The sequence below is a fragment of the Onychostoma macrolepis genome, chromosome 11 (genome assembly GCF_012432095.1).
Source record: "Onychostoma macrolepis isolate SWU-2019 chromosome 11, ASM1243209v1, whole genome shotgun sequence".
Classification (NCBI taxonomy): Eukaryota; Metazoa; Chordata; class Actinopteri; order Cypriniformes; family Cyprinidae; genus Onychostoma; species Onychostoma macrolepis.
In genome coordinates, this window is record NC_081165.1 from 18,153,570 (window position 1) to 18,175,413 (window position 21,844).

Genomic DNA, 21,844 nt, shown 5'->3' on the forward strand with positions numbered 1-21,844 from the left:
TGCACTAGAGGGCCTAAGCACACTTCCTGAATGGCTTGCATTCATGATCAATTTACGATTTACATCTTTTAAAATTAATGTATATTTTTTAAAATTCTATTCATTGTCAAGTTCTGCATTATTTTATCAAGTAGAAATTGCTATTTGTGAGTAAAAAATTATTTAAAAAAAACATCTAATCACAAATTATAAAAGTCTAAATTAATTGTAATAAAAAGTGTTAGTACAATTCCGTTATTAAAATTAGGAAATAAAAGTTTGGACTAATTCAGTTTGCACAGTACAATTTCTAGTTTTGAAGTTCTAGAGGATGCAGAAGACTACCTCAATCTGGCATACTTTGCCAGAACCACACAACATTGGTGAAATAACCTGTTTAAAATGCTGAACTCTTCTGCACCTGCCCTGTTATAAGCCTCTTGCCCCCATTCATGATCAAATGTCTTTTATCCTCTTGCATCATTCATGTATTACTGCTACTATAATCAATAAAAAATGTAAACATTAATATTGTTTTAGCAAAACTCAGTTCACCACCTCTTTTCTGTGGATGGCAGTAGTGGCTTGTTGTGCCAGGCACATTACACTGACATTTTTTAAACAAGGTGCCATCTATAATATGATTAATTTTCATAAAAGGTGGGTGGTTTGTGCTGAAAAGAATGACAATGACTTAATTTATATACCTGTGCTTGGTTAAACTGGATTATGGTTAGGGAAAAAGACAGCATGACATTCCTTGTGGGTTCAGTCATTCCTAATGATGTATTTATTTATTTATTTATTTATTTTTGTGCTTCCCAGAGATCGCAGGAGTGGAGGAATGAAACTGGTTAAGAAGAAGACCAGACGTCGACACACAGATGTAAGAGAAGAATTAGAGATCTGATTTTTATTAAGCCTGTGTACCACTCCTCTGTCTCAAACAAATGATTTAGTTTTGCAGGCAAGATTTTGAGACTTGATGTACCTCTTAGTCAGTACTCCTGACATTTCTTTGTCTGTATATTTAATCATAGTTTGTATTCTCGATAACTGATAGCTTTTATTCCTAAAGCATAAGCTGATTGTTTACTCTTCACTCCTGCAGGACCCCAGCAAGGAGTGCTTTACTCTGAAGTTTGACCTAAATATTGACGTCAGCATGGAGATCGTCCCAGCTGTGAAGAAGAAAACCTTGAGGTGATTTTGTGTTTGAACCCCTAGGTGGTGCAATGAACTAATCAATGCATTTAGAATCATGGTTAGCTGACCTGTTACCTTTGTGTTTCAGAGAAGTCCTGGGAGCTGTATTTGAAAGAAAAGGCATTGAGCTGTCACGGGTCAACCTGTTCCTAGATCAGTCCAATACCCCACTTTCACTGGGATTTGAAGCCTACCGCTTTGGTGGCCACTACCTCAGAGTACGAGGTAATGCCCTGCTTAAACAGAAGTATCTCAGACCTCATGTAAATATTAGAGCGTTGATTGCATCTCTTCACTCATTTTTTGTACAAATAGAGATGTAACACTTGTGCTCAGCTAATATTTAATATTTGCCATTATTCACAGATTAAGATAATATATATATATATGGAATGGATTTGTTTGAAGTTTGAATATGTGATTTAATGAGCTGGAGAGGTGATTCTCATTGTAGCATTTTATCAGAGGGAAGGAGAATTTTATACCAATGCATCGTTTTCCCATCATCTGTCATGATTTAGAAGTGTCTGTAATGGCATGATGAAAAAATACTATCATTTTGACTTTTACACTTGAAATGGTCATAGAACTTTGTACTTTTGCATTTCTTACATTTATGCATTTAGCATGGGCTTTTATCCACCGCAACCTACCATGTATTCATGACATAAAGTTTATACATTCCCTGGGAATGGAACCCATGATCTTGGTGTTGCCAGCACCATGCTTAACTGTTTGAGCTCCAGGAAATGCCTTTCTTATAAGTTTTCTAATGAAAAATATTTTATGCAATAAAAAATATTTGTTAAAATAATACATAGGCCCTCATAAAATTCTCTAGAATCTCATGATTTAAGAATGATCCAAAGAGCAATCTGACCTTACAAAGGAAATAAAATAGCCCATGTTGGATAATTTTGTATTGTTAATGTATCAGAAATTAGATAAATTCATGTGGCATTATAACAATCGCGGAAGTGACAATTGTTTGTGTGTGTGTGTGTGTTTGTGTGCAGCTCGACCAGGAGAGGAGCTGAGAGTGGAGAGGTGTGTGAAAGACCCCCGTTCTCTCAGTCTGCCTATCATGAGGTCCTCCAGCACACATAGTTCCTCTACTGACCGAGCAGAGCATGGCTCTCTGGGACGCCGAGAGGCGGCAGACCTGCTAGTTGGCCTGGTAGGTCACTCTCTCTATATTGGGAAGACCGGGGCTATTTGTCACAAGGGCTTTTTTGTTTCATGAATTGTTTTGTTTCTTTTACTGTTTAAGATTTAATTGAAAAGCCTTAATAACAGGTTCCATGGTGGAAGCTTACCCTACATTATTTAGTGTGATTGTGTGCCCCACAATGTGTTTTTATTTCTTGGACATTAACAGATGAAATGTTTGATTGTCTTTTTGCTAGTGTACACTACCATTCAAAAGTTTGGGCTTTTTAATTTTTGGAAAGAGGTCTCTTATGGTTACCAAGGTTGCCTTTGCTAGAAAAAACTGTAATATTGTGACATATTATTACAATTTCTAGTTTAATATACTTTAAAATGTAATTATTCCTTTGATGGCAAAGCTGAATTTTCAGCATCATTACTCTAGACTTCAGTGCCACATGATCCTTCAGAATTCATTCTAATATGCTGATTTGGTGCCCAATAAGCATTTCATATTATTTTTAATGTTGAAAACAGTTGTGCTGGTTAATATATTTTTTCAGGATTCTGTGATGAATAGAAAGTTTATTTGCGTTTATTTTAAATCACCATTTTTTGTAACACTGTAAAAGTCTTTGCTGTCACTTTTGATCAATTTAAGGTATCCTTGCTAAATAAATAATTTCTTTAAAAAAAATATCCTACTTACCCCAAACTTTTGATCAGTAGTGCATGTCCCTCTGGAGTAAAGAAGGTGACAATTAGCCCCAGTCTCTCTCTCTATTTATCACTCCCTCGTTCATTCTAGCATTTCTATCACATCCAGTTACCTTTCCTTCATCTTTTTTACTGTTCTTGTAGGAGTGTATTATTTATGATTGCTCTCATCTGAAACCTAGCAATTCCACCCATTGTTCAAATATGTTTTTCAAAACATAATTACAGTAAATGTTTTTCCAAAGTCAATGTTTTTTTAAGCACTTACCGCAAACCCTGTGAATGACTTGAATCATTGTTTTATGACAATGTTGTGTTGCCACCTGTCACTTACTCCTGGTATAACTCTCAGTTAGTGACTGCAAGGTGTCTAAACCCTTTTTTAGGATCAAATCAGAGATACATTCAGGGTTGAGTTTGTTTGAATACAGGGATGTGTCTCGGAAATCCTGATAGCACCGCCAAATGACTCGACTTCCACATAAGCAACATGTGCCAGCCTGAGTATTCAAGCTCAAAATCAAACAAAGAAACCTTCCCAATAAAGTAAACACACAAGTCCTTTTGATGCAGCACATTTCAATCCTGTGAAATTTTGTATGTGTTTTTAGGCCCGTGTTGAAATCAGCCACTCCAGTTCCCATAGAGCATTTGCATACGGTATCTAACAGGAGCAAAGTTCAAAGCTCATGAGATTTTATTTCCTTGTGACTGCCCAAAAGTTCTGTCTGCATCATCAGCAGTTCAGTAGAGCACAAGGTTAACCGATTTCACCCGGGATGTCCCTGATGGAAAATCCTGTGGAATTAGTGGAAAAGACTGGCCCCTTGTTGTAAACAACTTCATTTTTATTTTCCAAGAGGAAACACAGAAAAAACTTACAATAAATTGATTTTTTTTTTTTTTTGGATTCGATTCTGAAATTCAGCAAAATGTATTTGTACTCATTCAGTCCTCATTCATACCGATTCTGTTTCAACTCAGACTGATGTGATTTGTAACAACATGTTAAGTTTGCTCTGAAGATATAATGCAGCAGTGTTGTTTCGATACTGTAAGTTTGCTTTAACTGTACTGAAGTCAGACGTGATGTGTGGTAACCAGTTAGGCTTACACAACTAGTCATAAAAGTGATTGTCAAGCCATAGGGAAATGATAAGATAGAGCTCTGTAACAGCCTGATAATGCCATCTGGAGAGGCAGCAGTGTGTCGTCTCAGAGAAAGACTGCACAAAGCAGAACAGAGTGGCAGAGTGGCTTTCGCTCCACCTTCCATCAGCATTGGCACCAAGGTCAAAGGTTGTATCACAGGACTGACGCACCGGCAGAGAGATACACATGTGGAACAACACGGGAAGATAGAGAATAAAAAGAAGAGCAAGTTAAAAGTTTGGTCTAATTTTGAAGGAGTTTTGAGGTGAATTTGAGTATAGTCATCGTACATTATGTCTCTTTTTTCAACTGTGACTCAAAACTACAGGAAATTTGAAGAGGACTAAATCATTCTCGAGGTATCTTTTATACTAGATCTACTGGAGCAACTCCATCCGGACCTTTACGTCTCTTACATAGTGAAACCCGTGCCAGCGTGGAAATGCTAAATTTCCGTCAGAGAACATGGAATGTGCCCAACATGTCAACATTCCCAGAGGTTCCAGGTGGAATGCTGATCCACTACAGTCCTCTGAATGAGCTTCCCCGGATTCATGCCCACAGGCCTCGTACTACGGGGCTGGTGGCCGCCCGCATACAGTGCTTTGAAGCTGGAGATGTGCCACTTCTGAGCCTCATGGCTGTTTCCACACCAACCCCTCCTAACAACCATACGCATACCTCGGGAGATACTAAACAAGGGATTAAGGTATTTCTGCATTATGCACGTTTAATATTGGTCTGAAATCCTCTAAGTTCAGGAAAAGACTGCGGTTTATTTTCTCTAAAAACAAGTCAGGTAACCTAAACAAATGTACTTCATGTGACAGCATCTAAACTGTTTTTATGATATTATATCAGCTAGGCTAATTAAAGGTTCATTATAAATTGCATATTCCTTTTACAGTGACAATGGTCAGTCGTCTTTTTTATACAATGGAATATTATTCCAAATAGCTAAATTAATATATATTATATAAGATTAATACCATTGATGTGATTTTTCTTTATGTCATAATGTCAGTATTGTGGGAAATAGAAACTTAAACTGCCTCTCTTGTTATCTTTATGCAGTATCATATGATTAGAGGCGTGTTACTTACTGGGTAAATCTGGGTAAAAGTGTAACTATGTACAAAAGAACCTGGAAAGTTTTTTTTATTTCTGTATGTGTAAAATGTGCCTCATCTTCATCACCTCTTAACTGATTTATTCAAGGTGTCACATTATGGATGTTTTGCTAGCAATATCGCATGAACAAAAAAGTGCTTATACACGAAATAACATGCATTTTAAACACAACATGGCCAGCTATTTTGCATATTTTTTCAATATAATATAAAATAGGCATAATGTATCCATTAGCATATTGTATGCTGTTAAGATTTGTCAGGATGACAGAGAGCTCAGCAGAGTTTGTACCCATCTTGCTTTCCTTACCTGATCTCAGTGTTGGTTTTGGACAGTTCAAAGAGACTCTCAGCAAAATGCAAATTAGGCAGATATGCAAATCGTGCAAGCACCTAATTAGTCACAGTCATTTAAATTACCTTTGGATTTTTCACAAAGTGAAGAATTGTGTGCTGTGCCTCAGAAGACAGGACCCCAAACATGTTTATATTCACAGTGCATTTTTAACACTTATCGGATCACTGTTCAAACAAATAGAGTGTTTTTCTATATGAAGTGTGTCTTACTCACCCCAAAATTTAAATTCTGTAATCATTTACTCACCCATCATGTCATTCCAAATCTGCATGATTTTTTTCTTCTGTGGAACACAATTATTAAAAAAAAAAAAAAGGTTCTTAAAAGGACCTTTAACATCCATGGAACCTTTCCATTGCACAAAGATTCTTTATAGTAGAAAAAGGTTCTTTAGATTATTGAACTAAGAAAAAAAAGGTTCTTTTGAGAACTGTCCGCTGAACGGTTCTTTGTGGAACCAAAAACGGTTCTTCTACTGTATGGAATTGCTGCGAAAACCCCCTTTTGGAACCTTTATTTTTAAAGGGACAGTTCAACCAAAAATGAAAATTCTGTCATTAATTACTCACCCTCATGCCGTTACAAACCCATAAGACATATGTTCATCTTCTGAAAGCAAATTAAGATATTTTTGGTGAAATCCAAGAGCTTCTTGACCCTGCATAGACAGCAACACAACTACCATGTTTAAGGCCCAGAAAGGTAGTGAGGACATCATTAAAATAGTCCATGTGACATCAGTGCTTAAACCTTAATTTTATGAAGCTACGAGAATATTTTTTGTGCGCAAATAAAACAAAAATAACGACTTCCATGTCAGAATTCTTTGCACGTTCACGAAAGTATGCGTGTGCATTCCTCTGCTATGAAAAAGAGCGGTACTCTTGTGAATGACGGTGGAGACTGACACGAAAGAGAAGAAATTGTTGAATAAAGTTGTTATTTTTGTTTTCTTTGCACACAAAAAGTATTCTCGTAGCTTCATAAAATTAAGGTTGTACCACTGATGTCACACATTTTAATGATGTCCTTACTACCTTTCTGGGCCTTGAACTTGGTTGTTCAGAAAGCTCTCGTATTTCATTCAAAATATCTTACCGATACTTTGTGTTCAGAAGATGAATGAAAGTTCTTATGGGTTTGGAACGACACAAGGGTGAGTAATTAATGACAGAAATTTTCATTTTTGGGTGAACTATCCCTTTAAGAGAGTACAAATAAAGGCAATGGGGTCCAAAACGATATCAAATGGCATTTAATTGTATGGACCAAAAATATAACACGCGTACATTTTTCAAAATATCTTCTTATATACATATTTGGAACAATGTTAGGGTGAGGAAATTTTTGTATGAATTATCCTGTCATGGCAATACTGGCTCAATCAATGACCAATTTGTCCTACCAAACTGATTCAGACAATATATTTCAGTATTTTTGCACATTTAAAAACTCTGTGCTGTTTCATAAAATGCATGCTATCTGTGCCACATACATCAAGCAGCCGTAGGGTGCCCAGTACTGATATTCTCTTTCACCATCTGCATTCACAGCAGATGTGCAATAAACACTGTTTTGCAGTCTGCTCATGACACTCGTTCAGTGCTGTTGATTTGAAAGCAGCGAGCCGCTGCTAGGATCGGTTGTTTGAGGTAGCTGAGGTAGCAGAAGGAGCTCCTCCTCCCCTGCTCCTTTCCCCTCTCTTCCTGCTCATACAATAGGAGGGCAGGATTCTGCAGTTACTATGACACCCGGCCAGCCCTCCTCAGCAATGCAGCGGTCTACGGTTCAGTCCTCTCAGCCTCCTTCAGGTTCACTCGCACACACACATACGCGCAAGCCGACAAGCCTGTAGAAGTGGATTTGAATGCACTAGTCCTTTGACATCAATGTAGCGTTTGTGAGGGTGCAAGAGGGAAGCAGGTTGTAGGAGATTGATTCTGGGAGCAGCATGGGCCTGGCTCTCTTTTGATGCCGTGCAATGCTGTGGACTGCCTTGGAAATGCCTCTGACATCTACGGTGAGCTTATTATTGCTTGTCTTCTGTGTTTGACAATTTGGCTTTGTCTGCATGGTTCATATAAACCATTTTTAATCAAATATGAATGTTCAAAGAGCGTCTGTCTGAGAATTGACAGGAAAAAATGTTGCCTGCAGCGCTTGTGTTGCTCTTTTTAATCAAACTACCACATCTCTTAATAAACATTACAAATATAATGGTTTTGTACTCGTTTTAAAAGAGATTTTATTAGCGGATGAGCCAAAATCGACTTTTTTGGTAGTGTTATGGATATACAGAGGTCTCTGTGATAGCGCTTGGAAATATAATAATATAATATCATCACATGCTGTCAAGGCGCAATGTTGACTTGTGTTCTTCAGAGAGAAACCGACCAAACAAATGAGTAAAACAGGTTCTCTGGATGAACAAGGAGCAGGACAATGTCAGCTTGTCATCTTTGAAGGATGATTTTAATTAGTTTTCTGCAACCAGTATGGTCTGTCAAATGCAGCAAGTAGGGGAGCATTGCTTTTCAGAGATCTGGTAAGTGAATTTCTCTGATCAAAGCTAAGAACATATTGAGTTGATCTAGAAATGTTTATCGATCTGGGTAAGCAACAAATCTCCTTTTGTCTTCATCATGAGGACCATCTTGGGCACAGAACATTCTGTCTGTTAAGAAACATTGGCATTGGCACAGAACACTGACGAATGAATTGGCCTAAAGATCTTCAAGATATTTCTCTGACGAAAAATGCCAGGTTTGTTTTTAACCCATTGAAAAGAAAGGCATCATCAGAACACAATGTCCAAGTAATGAGCCCCGAGGGACACCGAGTGGCTTTCCCCGTTACACTCATGCATTCTTCATTTCTTTCCATTGTCGTGAACAGGGAAAAGCCTTTCCCCTGTTTTCCGAGACATGCCTTGCCTCTTTTCCTGTTGTTGCCGTAGGGTTCCTCTCGCTGGCTCGGGTCACAGGGTTCGATGTTTCTTGTCAGTCAGGTCTCTAATGCTTTAACCTTTCTGAGCAGAGAATGTTGGCAAAACCCAGATGGCCTTTTCACCTGTTGACAGCTGAATGTGCGCCCTAAGGTCAACAGAGTTTTTTTTTCTTTTTAACACACATGTGTCGTCCCATCCTCAGGTGAAAGATGTCCCTGAACGTACAGAGATTGTCTGAGAACAGGCCTGTCTTTGTTTATGTATAAATGTCCTGAGTGTTTATGCACTTCCTTACCTGTCAGAGCCAGGCTATGTCTGACACTTAAAATTCCACAGTTAAGGCTGACGATTTCACAAAAGGTGGCTGCTTTGACTTGTTGTCAAAGATTGTTTGACAGAAGTGTTTCCTCTATGACTATTGCTACATTGTTGATTTATTCAGCTTGTCTGTGTTTTGTTTGCTGTTCTAAAAGTAAAAGTGTCATTTTTTTCCTGAAGGTGATCAGAAGTTAATTTGTTCCACAGATTAATAAAGTAACTAAAAGTGTGTAAATAATCAACCGAAAAACAATCATGCTGTATAGGGCAAACATCCGAATAACACACACACACACACACGTTAGTTTTTGTGAAAAGTGGGGACATTCCATAGGCTTAATGGTTTTTATAGTGTACTTACTGTATGTGCTATTGCCCTACACCAACCCTACACCTAAACCTACCCCTTACAGGAGACTGTGCATTTCAACTTTCCCCAAAAAAACCTCACTCTGTGTGATTTATAAGCGTTTTGAAAAGTGGGGACATGGGTCAATGTCCTGAGATGTCACCTTCACCTTGTAATACCTATGTCATACCTTTGTCATTATACAAATGCGTAATATGTCCTGACTTCTCACAAAAACGTACACACACATACATATATATATATATATATATATATATATATATATATATATATATATATATATATATATATATATATATAAAATTCATTATATATTTACATTTTTAAATAATTTATTATTAAAATTTATAATTAATGATAAATAATAATGAATAAAAATAGATAGATAATACATTTTTTAAAATAATTTTAAAATATTCGTTGTTATTGTTTAATTAATATTTGTCTGTGTTTTTTCCTAAAGGTGATCAGAAGTTAATAAAGGCACATGTCAAATTTAGTAAAAAAAAATGTTCTCTTTTGTGTTCTTTTTGTTCTTTTGGTTTTGTCCAGGACCACCCCAGCCCCTGCCTCAATTCAAACACTGGTCTCGGTTAATTTTTCCTGTTTCTTATTTTTGTCTTTTTCTCATTCTCTGTCTGTGACAGGGTCAAGCGCGTCGGCGAAAGAACATGCCGGAGTTTCTGGGCGATGCCAGCGCCCCCAGTCAAGACTCTGTATCCCAGTTGAGCGGTTCTCTCCCTGGATCTATAACGGGTACAGACCGCTGGAGGAACCGTGCTGCCAGCCGATTCAGTGGCCTCTTCAGTTCCAACTCAGGAAACGGCTCTCTTGGGAAGGTGAGCATCTGTGAGCATCCAAGGGTTGTTGTTTTACACGTGCAAGGCACTTTCTAGTATGCAAAACAAGCACTTACATATTCTTGGCTAGCTTTCTGCATTTCACACTTGAGTGAGCGTGTAACCACTAAGGAAGAGATAACAATTTGTTAAAGTATTGCACCACTTAAGGGTGAAATTGGCCAACCAAAAACAGGAAAAATGTACAAGTAGACTTTTCCTATAAGTCCACACTCAGTTTTCCCTCACGTGCAGGACCTTTGGTGTGTTTTTGTTAGCATACCCTAGAGATTTAGGTTGGTTGACACCCTTTCTGGCTCGGGAGTGTAAAGTTGGGGTTAAAGCTCAGACTGGGCTCTTTTCCTCTCTGTGTCACTCTTGTAAAAATCACATAATAGCTTGACGTTGGTCCGGTATGGACAACAATGCCTGCTTAATGGTGACCACTGCTTATGAGATCATTAAATGTGCCTTGAGATTTACTCCATACTAAAAACAATAAACCATAGTGTTGATATGAGTAATCATATTGTGTCTAATATATGAGTAAGCATATTGTGTCTAATATGACAGAATTGTTTTTGAAATTTTTGGGTGAACTATCCCTTTAACATAATGGGGTAAAATAAATACAGTATTTTTCAATTGTTGTTATTTTTAATATTTCGTTATGCTTGGGATGCACAATGTATCAGTACCATATCATTATCTGATGGTATTAAATATTTAATTTATTTGTCAGAATGTTTTTTATTTTTGATTAACTTCAAACCATCATGTAATGCCTACTTCAAGTTAATCTTTAAAAGCCCTAAGAAAATAAAAACACATTTAAAAAAAAAACGCTTATCAATTTTAATGGTCTGATGTCTAAATCAACTTGTAGCATTTAAAATGATTGATTTTTGTTTTAACTGGGATTTTTATTTATTTATTTACTTTTATTTTATTTTATTCAAACAAACTCATAAATATTTAAATTTCTCTTCTCAGGAGTGTGATCGTGTGGAACAGCTGCAGAGTAAACTGTACTCATATACTATGTTTGGATTACCCAAGATGCCTCCGCAGCTTTCGTTTCACAGAGACTCGTGGGAAGAGGAGCCCAACCTGGAGCTTGAAGAGAGCTGGAAGCAGCTTTTGGACAATCCTGAGGTAAACGCACTACTCTGCATATTGCTTTTGTCACTTTGGGAATTTTTACATAGTTTCATTCAGACATTATAACCCATTATAAATTGTGGATCAACATAATATGACTTCATGTCCGATGATAATTCTGTCAGGTTAATGACCATAACCAGTTATGAATGGTTTTATGACAGCTTTTCCATTCATGTTTTGGTGTTAGGCCTTCACTGTCATGCAGATGGATGTTTTATTGCTCTTGTTGTAATCAATTTTCTAGAAGTAACTACAGTAACAAAACAGTGCTTTTTTATTCTTAAGCAAAATCAACACTACACTGTCACTCTAAGTTTCTGACAGATCAGTCAACTCCCAAAACTATTGTTAGCCTGACAAATAAGCATAATTTACTCTCAATGACCCAACTTTCTTTTCACAAAATGAGACCAAACAGCCAATGTTTTGTCATGACCACACAACTCACTGTATAGCTTTGTTCAAACTGTACAATATAAATTATTCTAATATGCTGATTTGATACTCAAGAAACATCTCTTCTTATTATTAATGTTTACATTTTTTCTGGATTCATCGATGAATAGAGAGTCATGCTTTTATGTTCATGCAAAATCTAGTGTTTTTACATGTTTTTGTTTTTTTCTTGTAGATTTTAACCAGACGTCAGTGCCATCAGCAAGAGGCCATATGGGAGCTGCTGCAGACAGAGTCAGACTACATCAAGAAACTGCACGTCATTACTGATGTAAGAGCCCGCTGATGTTTACTTCAGTACATTATCTTAGTATCTACACAAATGTGTGTGAAAATGCTATTGAAATAGGTCTCGTTGTCTTCAACAAGGCCACGAGAGGAATTTATAATATTAATCTTGTCAGGTGCTCATTGACTTCAGCATTTATGGTACTTTTATGTGTCTTGTGACAGATTATATGTGAAACTTTATAGCACGGTATAATCAGAATCTCTTCCTCTTTCACCAGCTGTTTCTGTGTGGCCTGCTGAACCTGCAGGAGAGTGGTTTACTAAGTGAAGTCGAACCTGTGCGCCTCTTCAGTAACATTCAGGACATTGTGCAACTGCACACATCCCTGTGGGCTGAGGTCATGTTGCCGGCGCTAGAGAAAGCCAGACAGAAAAGATCAGTGATCAACCCCACTGAACTACATCAGGGCTTCAGCACTGTGAGTGTCTGTATATCATTTGTCAAGACTTTAATGAACAGTTCACCCAAAACTGAAAATTTGCTGAAATTTACTCATCCATAGACCCTTGAAGTTTTAGAGTTATATGTTGTATGTTCACTGAATGGGTGCCGTCAGAATGAGAGTCCAAAAATGTAACAATAATCTACAAGTAATCCACATGACTTCAGTCCAACAGAAAGCCACATATTTGAAGTAAATTCATCAAGACATTTTTCCACTTCAAACCATTGCTTTCGGCTTAGATATGAGTCCTCTATCCATAATGCTTTCTCTGGTGAAAAAAAGTTGTCTTGTATGAATCAAAATTTGATCAGTGTTTGAGCTCTCATTCTTACGGCACTCATTTGTTGATTTTCAGCAATTTTATCCAAGTTATCAAAATTGCCCCTACATTTTTAAACGTCATTTTGCTGGCCTGATTTAGTTTTTTTTATGTGCAGTTTGGTTTCCGATTCAAGCCCTACATCCGTTACTGCATGGAGGAAGAGGCCTGTATGGAGTACATGCGCACTTTACTTAAAGACAATGAACTCTTCAGAATATACGTAACTGTGAGTAATTATTACCATCCATATCTGGTTGCTCTTTAGCCAGACACATTAACCTTTGATGGATTCAGTCTGGGGACAAATATAAAGGCATGTCTGAAGGTTTATTGTATGTGAAAGATATGAGGGATCATCTGTATTGTAACTGCACTCTCATTATGACTCCGACATGGTCTGCTTGTGCTGTCAGTGCATGTTTATGATTGTTCACCAAATAAGACTTTCAATAAACTTTTCCATCCTGTAGTGGGCAGAAACTCATAAACAGTGCAACCGGCTGAAGCTGACAGACATGTTGGTGAAGCCTCATCAAAGACTTACTAAATATCCACTGCTGCTCAAAAGCGTGTTGAAAAAGACAGATGACCAGCCAACTCGTGAGGCCCTTAACAAAATGGTAAGAAATTCTTTCTAAAATATTTGCAGTAGAGCACATGCACACATTGTTCAGTAGTAAATTGTTTATTTTAATGTTGTTTACAATAGTGTATTCAAACTAGAGGGTTTTGGGACTGCCAGTCCATGCCAAATTGTATTGAATTATATAATAATCACAATAATATTGTGAAATATTCAGATGTCTAAGACCACATTTAAATTCTTGGGGGGAAAAAATGAAATAAAGGAATTTTAACCTGGTAAAAGTTTAAAGTAAAAAATTATATATATATATATATATGAAGAGTTTATTTACAAAAACAGATAACTCATGTTTTGTTATTATGTTATCATGTTTTTATTGTGTTAGTTAGCTGTATTGTTTTGTTATTTTTGAACCTAATCAAAACAGCCCAACTGCAGTTTGATTGAGATTAATTGGAATGCACAATGAAAAAACATGATTTTTGAGAATTGTTAAAAACGGAGTTATCTGTAATGAACAAATAAACAAATGAACTTGCAAATTATATATATATATATATATATATATATTGCCACTAAATACAGTACACTCGAGACCAAAATGGTAGTATTCAGTCTTATGAAATATATATATAATTTTCTATATTTTATTGTCTATTATCTTTGTGTATTGACAGAATAGTAAATATTAATAATATTTCTGTGATGTGACCCATAAATATTTGTTTTTGTGGTCAGGTGGCTGCTGTTGAATGCTTCATTAACAGTGTGGACTCACAAATGAGACAAAGGGAGGAAAAACAGAAGCTGGCTGCCATCGCTGGACGTATAGAGGCGTATGAGGCTGTGGAGGGGGCCAGCGAGGAGGTGGAGAGGGTGAGACGCATAAACTACGAGTCACTATCTTCAGAATGTTGCACGGATTATATGAGATCTTGAAGAAACAAGTAGCAACTCCAGATCTGCTAAGTGTCTCTATAACCATCCATTGTGTGTGCATTGATCCTTCAGATCCTCAGGGAATACAATAATTTTGACCTGACCGCTCCAGTCATGGGCGCTCCACCTGAAGAGACTCGTCAGCTGCTCCTTGAGGGAGTTCTGAAGATGAAAGAGGGTAAAGAGAGCAGGGTATGATTTCCTCTTTATATTTGTTACACGAAGAAACAGAGCCAGCATTTCTGAGTGCACTTTAGTAAAAAAAATATATTTTTAACTAACAGCCGATAGTTGTCTAAAAGCTTCTCACTGGTCTCCATTAACTCCTTTTTCCTGACAGATGGATGTGTACTGTTTCCTGTTCACTGACGTTCTGTTGATTACGAAGTCGGTGAAGCGTGTGGAGAAAGTGAAGGTGATCCGCCAGCCTCTCGTCATCCATAACGTGGTGTGCCGAGAGCTGAAAGACCCAGGAAGCTTCCTCCTTATCTACCTCAACGAGTTTCGCTGTGCCGTGGCCTCCTACTGCTTTCAGGCCAACAGTGGCACTCAGAGCCGCAGCTGGATTGAGGCCATTTACAATGCACAGGTATTAGAATTAACCTTTTGGTTACTGACCGTTGGTTACTTAAACAATTGCTGGTTTTAATATGAAGAGTTTCCCCATGCAGAACCAGCTCCAGAGACTTCACTCCGAGTCCCAGAGAGATGACACAGATGACAGGGATGAGGATGAGACGGAAAGCAGCATGTCCACCTCCAGCTCTCCGTCACTACAGCACAGAGAGCCGCTAGGCAAGAGGTACTGTATATAAAGTGTTCCTTATGTACTGTATAGTGCATGTAGATTATTCCTGTAGCTCAAACAGTACAGCATGGCGCTAACAAGACCGTGCAGTGTAAGCCATTTTAGAAAAAAATGTAAAATGCATAACTTAAAATGTAAATAAATAATGATTAAAATATATCTTTCTTGCTTGAATGAATATAAACATATTTTTAAAAAGGTAATATGTATTAATACATTAGTAATTTGTGTAATTCATATAATTAAGTATTCCTAAATATATATTTCCATTTAGTCATTTAACAGACGCTTTTATCCAAAGCTATAATAAAAAGAAAAAATAAATAAGAAAACAAATCAGAATAATTGAAAAAGAATAGAGAACTGTAGTGTTAGAGGGTAATTTTTTTATAGTAAAAAGAAAATGAGTCAAAAGAATAGAAAAAGAATGGAGAATGCTAGTGTTAGAGGGTCCATTTTTTAAATGCAAAGAAAACAAGTAGTAGAATAGAAATAGAATAGACAGTGCAAGTGTTAGAGGGTAATTTTTTAAATAAGTAAAAAGAAAACAAGTCAAAAGAATAGAAAAAAAATAGAGAACGCTAGTGTTAGGGTCCATTTTTAAAATAAAAAACAAGTAGTAGAATAGAAATAGAATAGAGAGTGCAAGTGTTAGAGGGTCAATTTTTTTTAACTCTAGTGTTAGATGGTCTGATATTATTACATTATTAATATATGTAACATATATATGAATATATAAATGAAATATATGATACAGTATATGAAATGAATATATGAAATATGAAAAAGAAATCATCATGAAGAAATGCGAATCAGGATCACTATCACAATCTTAGCATGACCTTTTCTTAAATGACACAGTATGTTTATTGAAAGATCAAAGTACATCCAGCAGTCTAATAAATATTGATTTTTCTTTTCCAACAGCCTCTCTCTTTCACCAAGTCACTCTGATGGCTCCACAGAAACTCTTTCTGTGGTTGCTATGGAAGAAACGGATGAGCTTGGGTCCTTGTCGACCGTTCAGACTGCATCGTTGAGAAACTCCCTGCTGTCTTCATCAAGCCTGCGGGATTCCTTCTCTACTAATGACAGCAAAACTCTGGAAGGTCTGAGTGATTTGGTTGCCACGGACATGGATCCAGAAAGTCGCTCTCTTTCTATCGACAGTGCATACGGAACTCTCTCGCCTCAGTCCCTGATCGCAGAGCTAGACTTAAAGGGAGCGGTTTGCCAGAGCGAGGGAGAAGAGACCGATGCTGGGGAGGAAGAAGAGGCATTTGAGGATGATGAAGATGGTGATGAGGAGGATTCAATAACCTGGAATGGCTCTCAGATTACTGTAAATGAGTCCTTCGTTTCAGATGGCCATGCAAACAATGAGAAGGATGATTTTTCAGGGATGTCTCAGGCCCCGGGTTGTCGCTCGCATACACTGCGGCGCCGTTCGCCCGTCCAGCCCCGTCCAGACTACCTGCAGTACTTTGCCCTCAGGTCACGCTCCGAGGATGACCTGCTTCAATGCCTCACAGCTCCTCGCTGTCCCTCTGGCAGGAACAACGTCAGCAAGAGCTTGACACACCTCGCCGAACAGACGTCTCACAGCACAGAGCAATTCCAGTCGGACGAGGAAGACTTCCGTGAAGACCCCAAAGCACTGTCGAGCAAGCTGACCAACACGCTTAGGAGAGCAGAGGCCAGGCACGTGCAAAGGACCCTCAGCTGCCCCAATGGCGAGGTGGACTGTGAGACTAAAGAGAATGAGACACCGCTCTCTGGTGGTCTGGAGGAAAAGAGTGACTTGGTGCTATCCCAGCAGCCACATCAGCAGCATAAGAAACTGACGGTGGCTCAGTTGCACAGGATACGTGCTACCATGGTGCTCAATTCAACACTGACAGCATCGTAAGTCTACAATATTTCACTCCAAATTATAATGTATAATATAAAAACAATGCTTTTCATAAATATAATATATAATACATTTTATTTATTTTGCACAAAGAGAGCCTATTTTAAGGTATTTTTCCACTGTGACATTATTTTCATGACAATTAAGAATACTGATATCCCCAGTTGTCAGTGGCAAATATTTTTACAATTTAAAATAATTTTTTTTTTTTTCAGTTTTAATGTATTTTAAAATGTTTTTTTATTCTTGTGATGGCAAAGCTGAAATTTCAGCAGTCATTATTTCAGTCTTCATTTGTTGCTGTTGCAAGAAACAATTCTTTTTTTATTAATATTAAAAACATTAATATTCAAAGCAATATTTTTATTAATACTGCTGTATAATATTTTGTGGAAACTATATTTTTAGGTACCTTTTGACGAATAGAAAGTAACAAGCAAGTTGCAGTTCAAACATGTTGCTTAGCACTTGTCTTTCTTCACCAACTGCACATGGTAAATTAGCCATTGTTATAAACTTGCTATAAAAAGATGTCAACAACACTAGGCATTAGTATGTACCCCTCGAACTCTTGTCTTCTCTCTAATAGCTTGCTGACAATTTGTTCCTGCACTTTGTTACAGAACTCTCCCTCATTGTCCGGACATGCTCGCACAGCGTGTCCTCCTCATTGTTAATGTTCTCCAAAGATTGTGGCACGCCATTAGCCATCAGTGTGTACTCAGCCCATTTGAAGACAATGTGCTCTTCTGATATAGCTTTTAATAGGGTGAGACGCACTGATCTCAGTCAGGCAGGCACAGGATAGCCAAGCCCCTATTGTCTAGCCTTCATGGGAAGTTGGCATTTCAACATCCAGCGCTTTTGTCCCGGGGGTCTTTTATCTAATAATCTCAGTCTCCACCCAGAGTTATTAGAGAATTGGACCTTCAGTGAGAATAACTGGATTTAGAATCCTGAGTTGTTCACATTTTCCATGTATTGTATCTATTTTTTACCTTGTGGAAGGTCTCTAATTGTTCCCTTATGTTTGAGTGATGATCTGTTGTTATGAAATGCTAGGCAGTTGCTTTGAAATTATATAAATTATGTCACATCACAGATATATTATAAATTTGCTATTTACATTAACATTTTTCTGTTTCTCTCTGTTTCTCTAGGGAAGTTTAATGTTTGAGTAAACGAAGCTGAAGCCATTAGCTGGTCTATTGGTGGGACTTAAACCAAGTCTTTGGTCCAAGACTACATCTGTACCCAAGAGGACGTACAACTCAGTGACTCAAATACAAACAGGCAGAACGCTGTGGAACTCTCAGTTAAAAGCCATGATCATAATTCTCTAATTTAATATTGAATATGATGTTAAAAGGTCATATATACAAAGACGTTCATTTTGTATAATACCTGTCTGAAAAAGAGAGACTTGAGTCAGATTTTTATTTAACGATGCACCAGTCAGGGCTTTTGCAGAGTAAAAGGGACATTGTGGGACACGAGAACATTTAACCTCTACTCCATGCGTTACTGCCCTGTGGAGGTCTGTTTTCACAAAAAAGTATGAATATAAACTCTAAAGCACTCTTAATTCCAGTCATTTCATTTGACCTCTGAGTCCTAAGGGCTTTTTTGCAATGCTAGATGATGTAGCTCCTGAAACGCCTAAAATAGATTTACTCTTTTAGGTTGTAGGAATTTACTGAGTCACACTTGATATGAAAAAAAGTCAAAAAAAAGAACAACCGTGGACTACTTTTGCTTCGCCACAATAATCAACTTGCATGCATTTGTTTTTTTCAGTGTTCTGTAAATATGGTATTTATTGAACCTGCTTTGTTTTGTAGAAAATATCCTTATTGTTGATGCCTTTTGATTGTTGTTTCTTTTTGCTATTTGAATGGTTAGCACTGTCTCTGATTTGTCTTTCGACATCAAAATAAGGGCTGAATCCATGACTTATGCCTGGATTTGATCAGTTTACATATGTAGCTTCAATATTTACAGGTTACAAATTTGCACAGTCCTTCTAAAGAGAAAACTCAAACTGCAAACGTTCAATTAAAATGCTTCAGATGCCAAATCCACTGCCAAAATGTGTCCATTTTGTTTATTTATGAAACTGGATGAATATCATCTGTTGTTAATGAGAAGATATTCCAAAAATTAACATCAGAACAAAGAAGGGGGCCGAGAGTGACTTCAAATGTTTATGTCCCTCCAAGCAAATCTGAATGCTCCTTGTCTCACCTTGATCATGTTTAATTTACAATATGTGCCTATTTTTCATTTTGTAACCTTTTCAAGCAACATTGTTATAGAGTGCAGTGAGGAAAGACTACAGGATCATAACTGTTGAGCTGTCAAATATAAAATTGGAATAGCCTATTCCAGTGATCCACAAGGTGGCAGCAAATATCTACTTTAAGTCTTTGATTTCATATGTTTGTACAGCTGATGGAGAGATGGTTATGCAACCTATTTTTCCATCATCATCATTTTTATGTAAACCCAATTATGAACAGGCCGAGATGTAAAATCCTCTTAGGCACTATGTTTAGAAATAAGGTATAATGTTTAGAAATAAATGTGCCACGTGCTATATCAGTTATGACAATTCATTTTCAGTATGAAGAATCTGCTTCCACAACTTTATAGCCTTAAGTAGCCTAACTGTAGTAATACTTGTCCCTCCTCTCTTTGCTGGCAGAGCATCTTTGGATTGTTAGCAGAGTCTTGAGTGTTTGTTACCCCAGAGTTTTATTGCTCATTGCGGGAGCTGAGTCTGCACTGTGGTTCATAGCCATGCTGTGAGCAACGCCTGTAAACACAGCACCAACACCCTGATGAAAAAGCGACTGGGGCCACCTTCACTAATTATTATCAGGTTTTACACCACATGTCTCTGTCGATATGGTAGGCCATACAACTGAAAAGTTTTTTGCCCCTTCCTGTTTTTATTTTTTTTGCATGTGTCACACTTAAAAGATTCAGATTAAATAAATTGTAATATTACACAAAGATAACCTGAGTAAATTCAAAATGCAGTTTTGAAATGACGATTTCATTTATTAAGGGAAAAAGTTGTCCAAACCTGCCTGGCCCTATGTGAAAAAGCAATTACCCCTAAATCTAATAACTGATTGTGCCCCCCTTCACAGCAATCAAGCGTTTGTGATAACTGGCTATGAGTGTTTCACGTCGCTGTGGAGGAATTTTGGCCACTCTTCTTTGCAGAATTGTTTTAATTCAGCCACACTGGAGGGTTTTCGAGCATGAATGAACTGTTTAAGGCAGGGGTCACCACACTCGGTCCTGGAGGGCCGGTGTCCTGCAGAGTTTAGCTCCAACTTGCCTCAACACACCTTCCTTGAAGTTTCAAGTATACCAAGCAAGGCCTTAATTAGCTGGTTCAGGTGTGTTTGATTAGGGTTGGAGCTAAACTGTGCAGGACACCGGCCCTCCAGGAACAAGTTTGGTGACCCCTGATTTAAGGTCATGACACAGCATCTCAATTGGATTTAAGCCCAAACTTCCATCTTTGTATTTCTATAGACTTTGTTTTACATAAAACACTTAGCCTTCTAAAAAAGATGAAATATTTTTATTTACCTGCATGCCATGTGATCATTAATCAACTGCAAAGAAACCGTGAACATGCAAATGTGATAATTATTGAAATATTTATTTTAAAATCTCAGGGGTACACTCTAAAATAAAAAAATTAAAAATTGGTGCTATATAGCACTAAAAGCGGTTCTTTGGCTTGTAATCATAGGGGAACCACTTTTAGTGCTATTTAGCACCTATTTTTACAGGTGCTATATAGCACCATTGTCAAATGGTGCTATGTAGAACCAGAGGTGCCATATACCACTTTTTCTCAAAAATGGTGTTCAACAGTGGTTCTTTGGCTTTTAAATCATAGGGACACCTCATTTGGTACTATATGGCACATATTCTTAAAGATAAGAAGCTTTATAGCACATTTGTCGAACCATTAGAGGTGCCATATATTACTACCATAGATGAGCCAATATGCTTCTAAATAACACTTTTACTTAAAAATGAATGATAACTAATCATTTCTTACCAAATTTACACACATATACATATATATATATATATATATATATATATATATATATATACTGTAGCCCATACATAACTTTTTCACCTACAGTCTTAGGCCTACATTAGTTCTTTACTTTATTTGGAAAATTTAGTCTTTTTAACATTAATAGTGAGTGAGTGAAATTACTGAAAATTAATAATACACAACCACTTGCAAACTATGTTGTACACTCTGAAGTACTGCAGTAACTTTCACTGTCAACAGTGTACTAACATTTCTGTAAATCCTTCAGGATTTAAAAAAAACAATAGAAACTGCAACTAGACCTGGAAGAGGCCCAGAAATAGAGAAAATACTGACTTACAGTGACAGGAAGTAGTGTAAATCTGTGAATTAATGTTCCGTGTACGGAGGACCATGTCAGTCAGAGCACAGTTCATTCATGGAGCCCTTTTCTAACGAGCTCATGATCTGAATCAGGTGTGTTAAATAAGTGAGACATGTAAAATAGAGGCTGACATTTTTTCGGGAATCCCTCGGGATGGAAAACAAAATCGCTACGAATCACGAGATTGGGACAGGACAAGAAAAAATATCATCGGGAGTGGGCAGGACCGGGAATAGTAATGATACCCAACTTTATACACAACTATACCTTTTATATAAATAAACTATAAACTGTATAT

The 21,844-nt window shown here is 37.3% G+C and overlaps 1 protein-coding gene across 7 annotated transcripts in view; it reads left to right on the forward strand.

The window, feature by feature from the left end:
• plekhg5a (pleckstrin homology domain containing, family G (with RhoGef domain) member 5a) overlaps positions 1-19,688 on the forward strand; it is a 41,182-nt gene extending 21,494 nt beyond the window's left edge. For 6 of the 7 annotated variants that reach the window (XM_058790941.1, XM_058790942.1, XM_058790940.1 and 3 more), the window contains 16 exons: positions 805-865; positions 1,091-1,182; positions 1,274-1,410; positions 2,202-2,362; positions 9,974-10,165; positions 11,159-11,320; positions 11,961-12,056; positions 12,295-12,495; positions 12,960-13,070; positions 13,315-13,464; positions 14,169-14,306; positions 14,442-14,561; positions 14,710-14,958; positions 15,041-15,171; positions 16,105-17,082; positions 18,250-19,688. In XM_058790941.1, the coding sequence (XP_058646924.1) occupies positions 805-865; positions 1,091-1,182; positions 1,274-1,410; positions 2,202-2,362; positions 9,974-10,165; positions 11,159-11,320; positions 11,961-12,056; positions 12,295-12,495; positions 12,960-13,070; positions 13,315-13,464; positions 14,169-14,306; positions 14,442-14,561; positions 14,710-14,958; positions 15,041-15,171; positions 16,105-17,082; positions 18,250-18,259 (2,989 nt within the window). In that variant the 3' untranslated portion in view covers positions 18,260-19,688. Of the gene's footprint in view, positions 1-804; positions 866-1,090; positions 1,183-1,273; positions 1,411-2,201; positions 2,363-4,044; positions 4,913-9,973; positions 10,166-11,158; positions 11,321-11,960; positions 12,057-12,294; positions 12,496-12,959; positions 13,071-13,314; positions 13,465-14,168; positions 14,307-14,441; positions 14,562-14,709; positions 14,959-15,040; positions 15,172-16,104; positions 17,083-18,249 lie in introns of those variants that run through there. The other variant, XM_058790946.1, reaches the window with a different exon arrangement.
• The last annotated feature ends 2,156 nt before the right edge of the window (positions 19,689-21,844 follow it).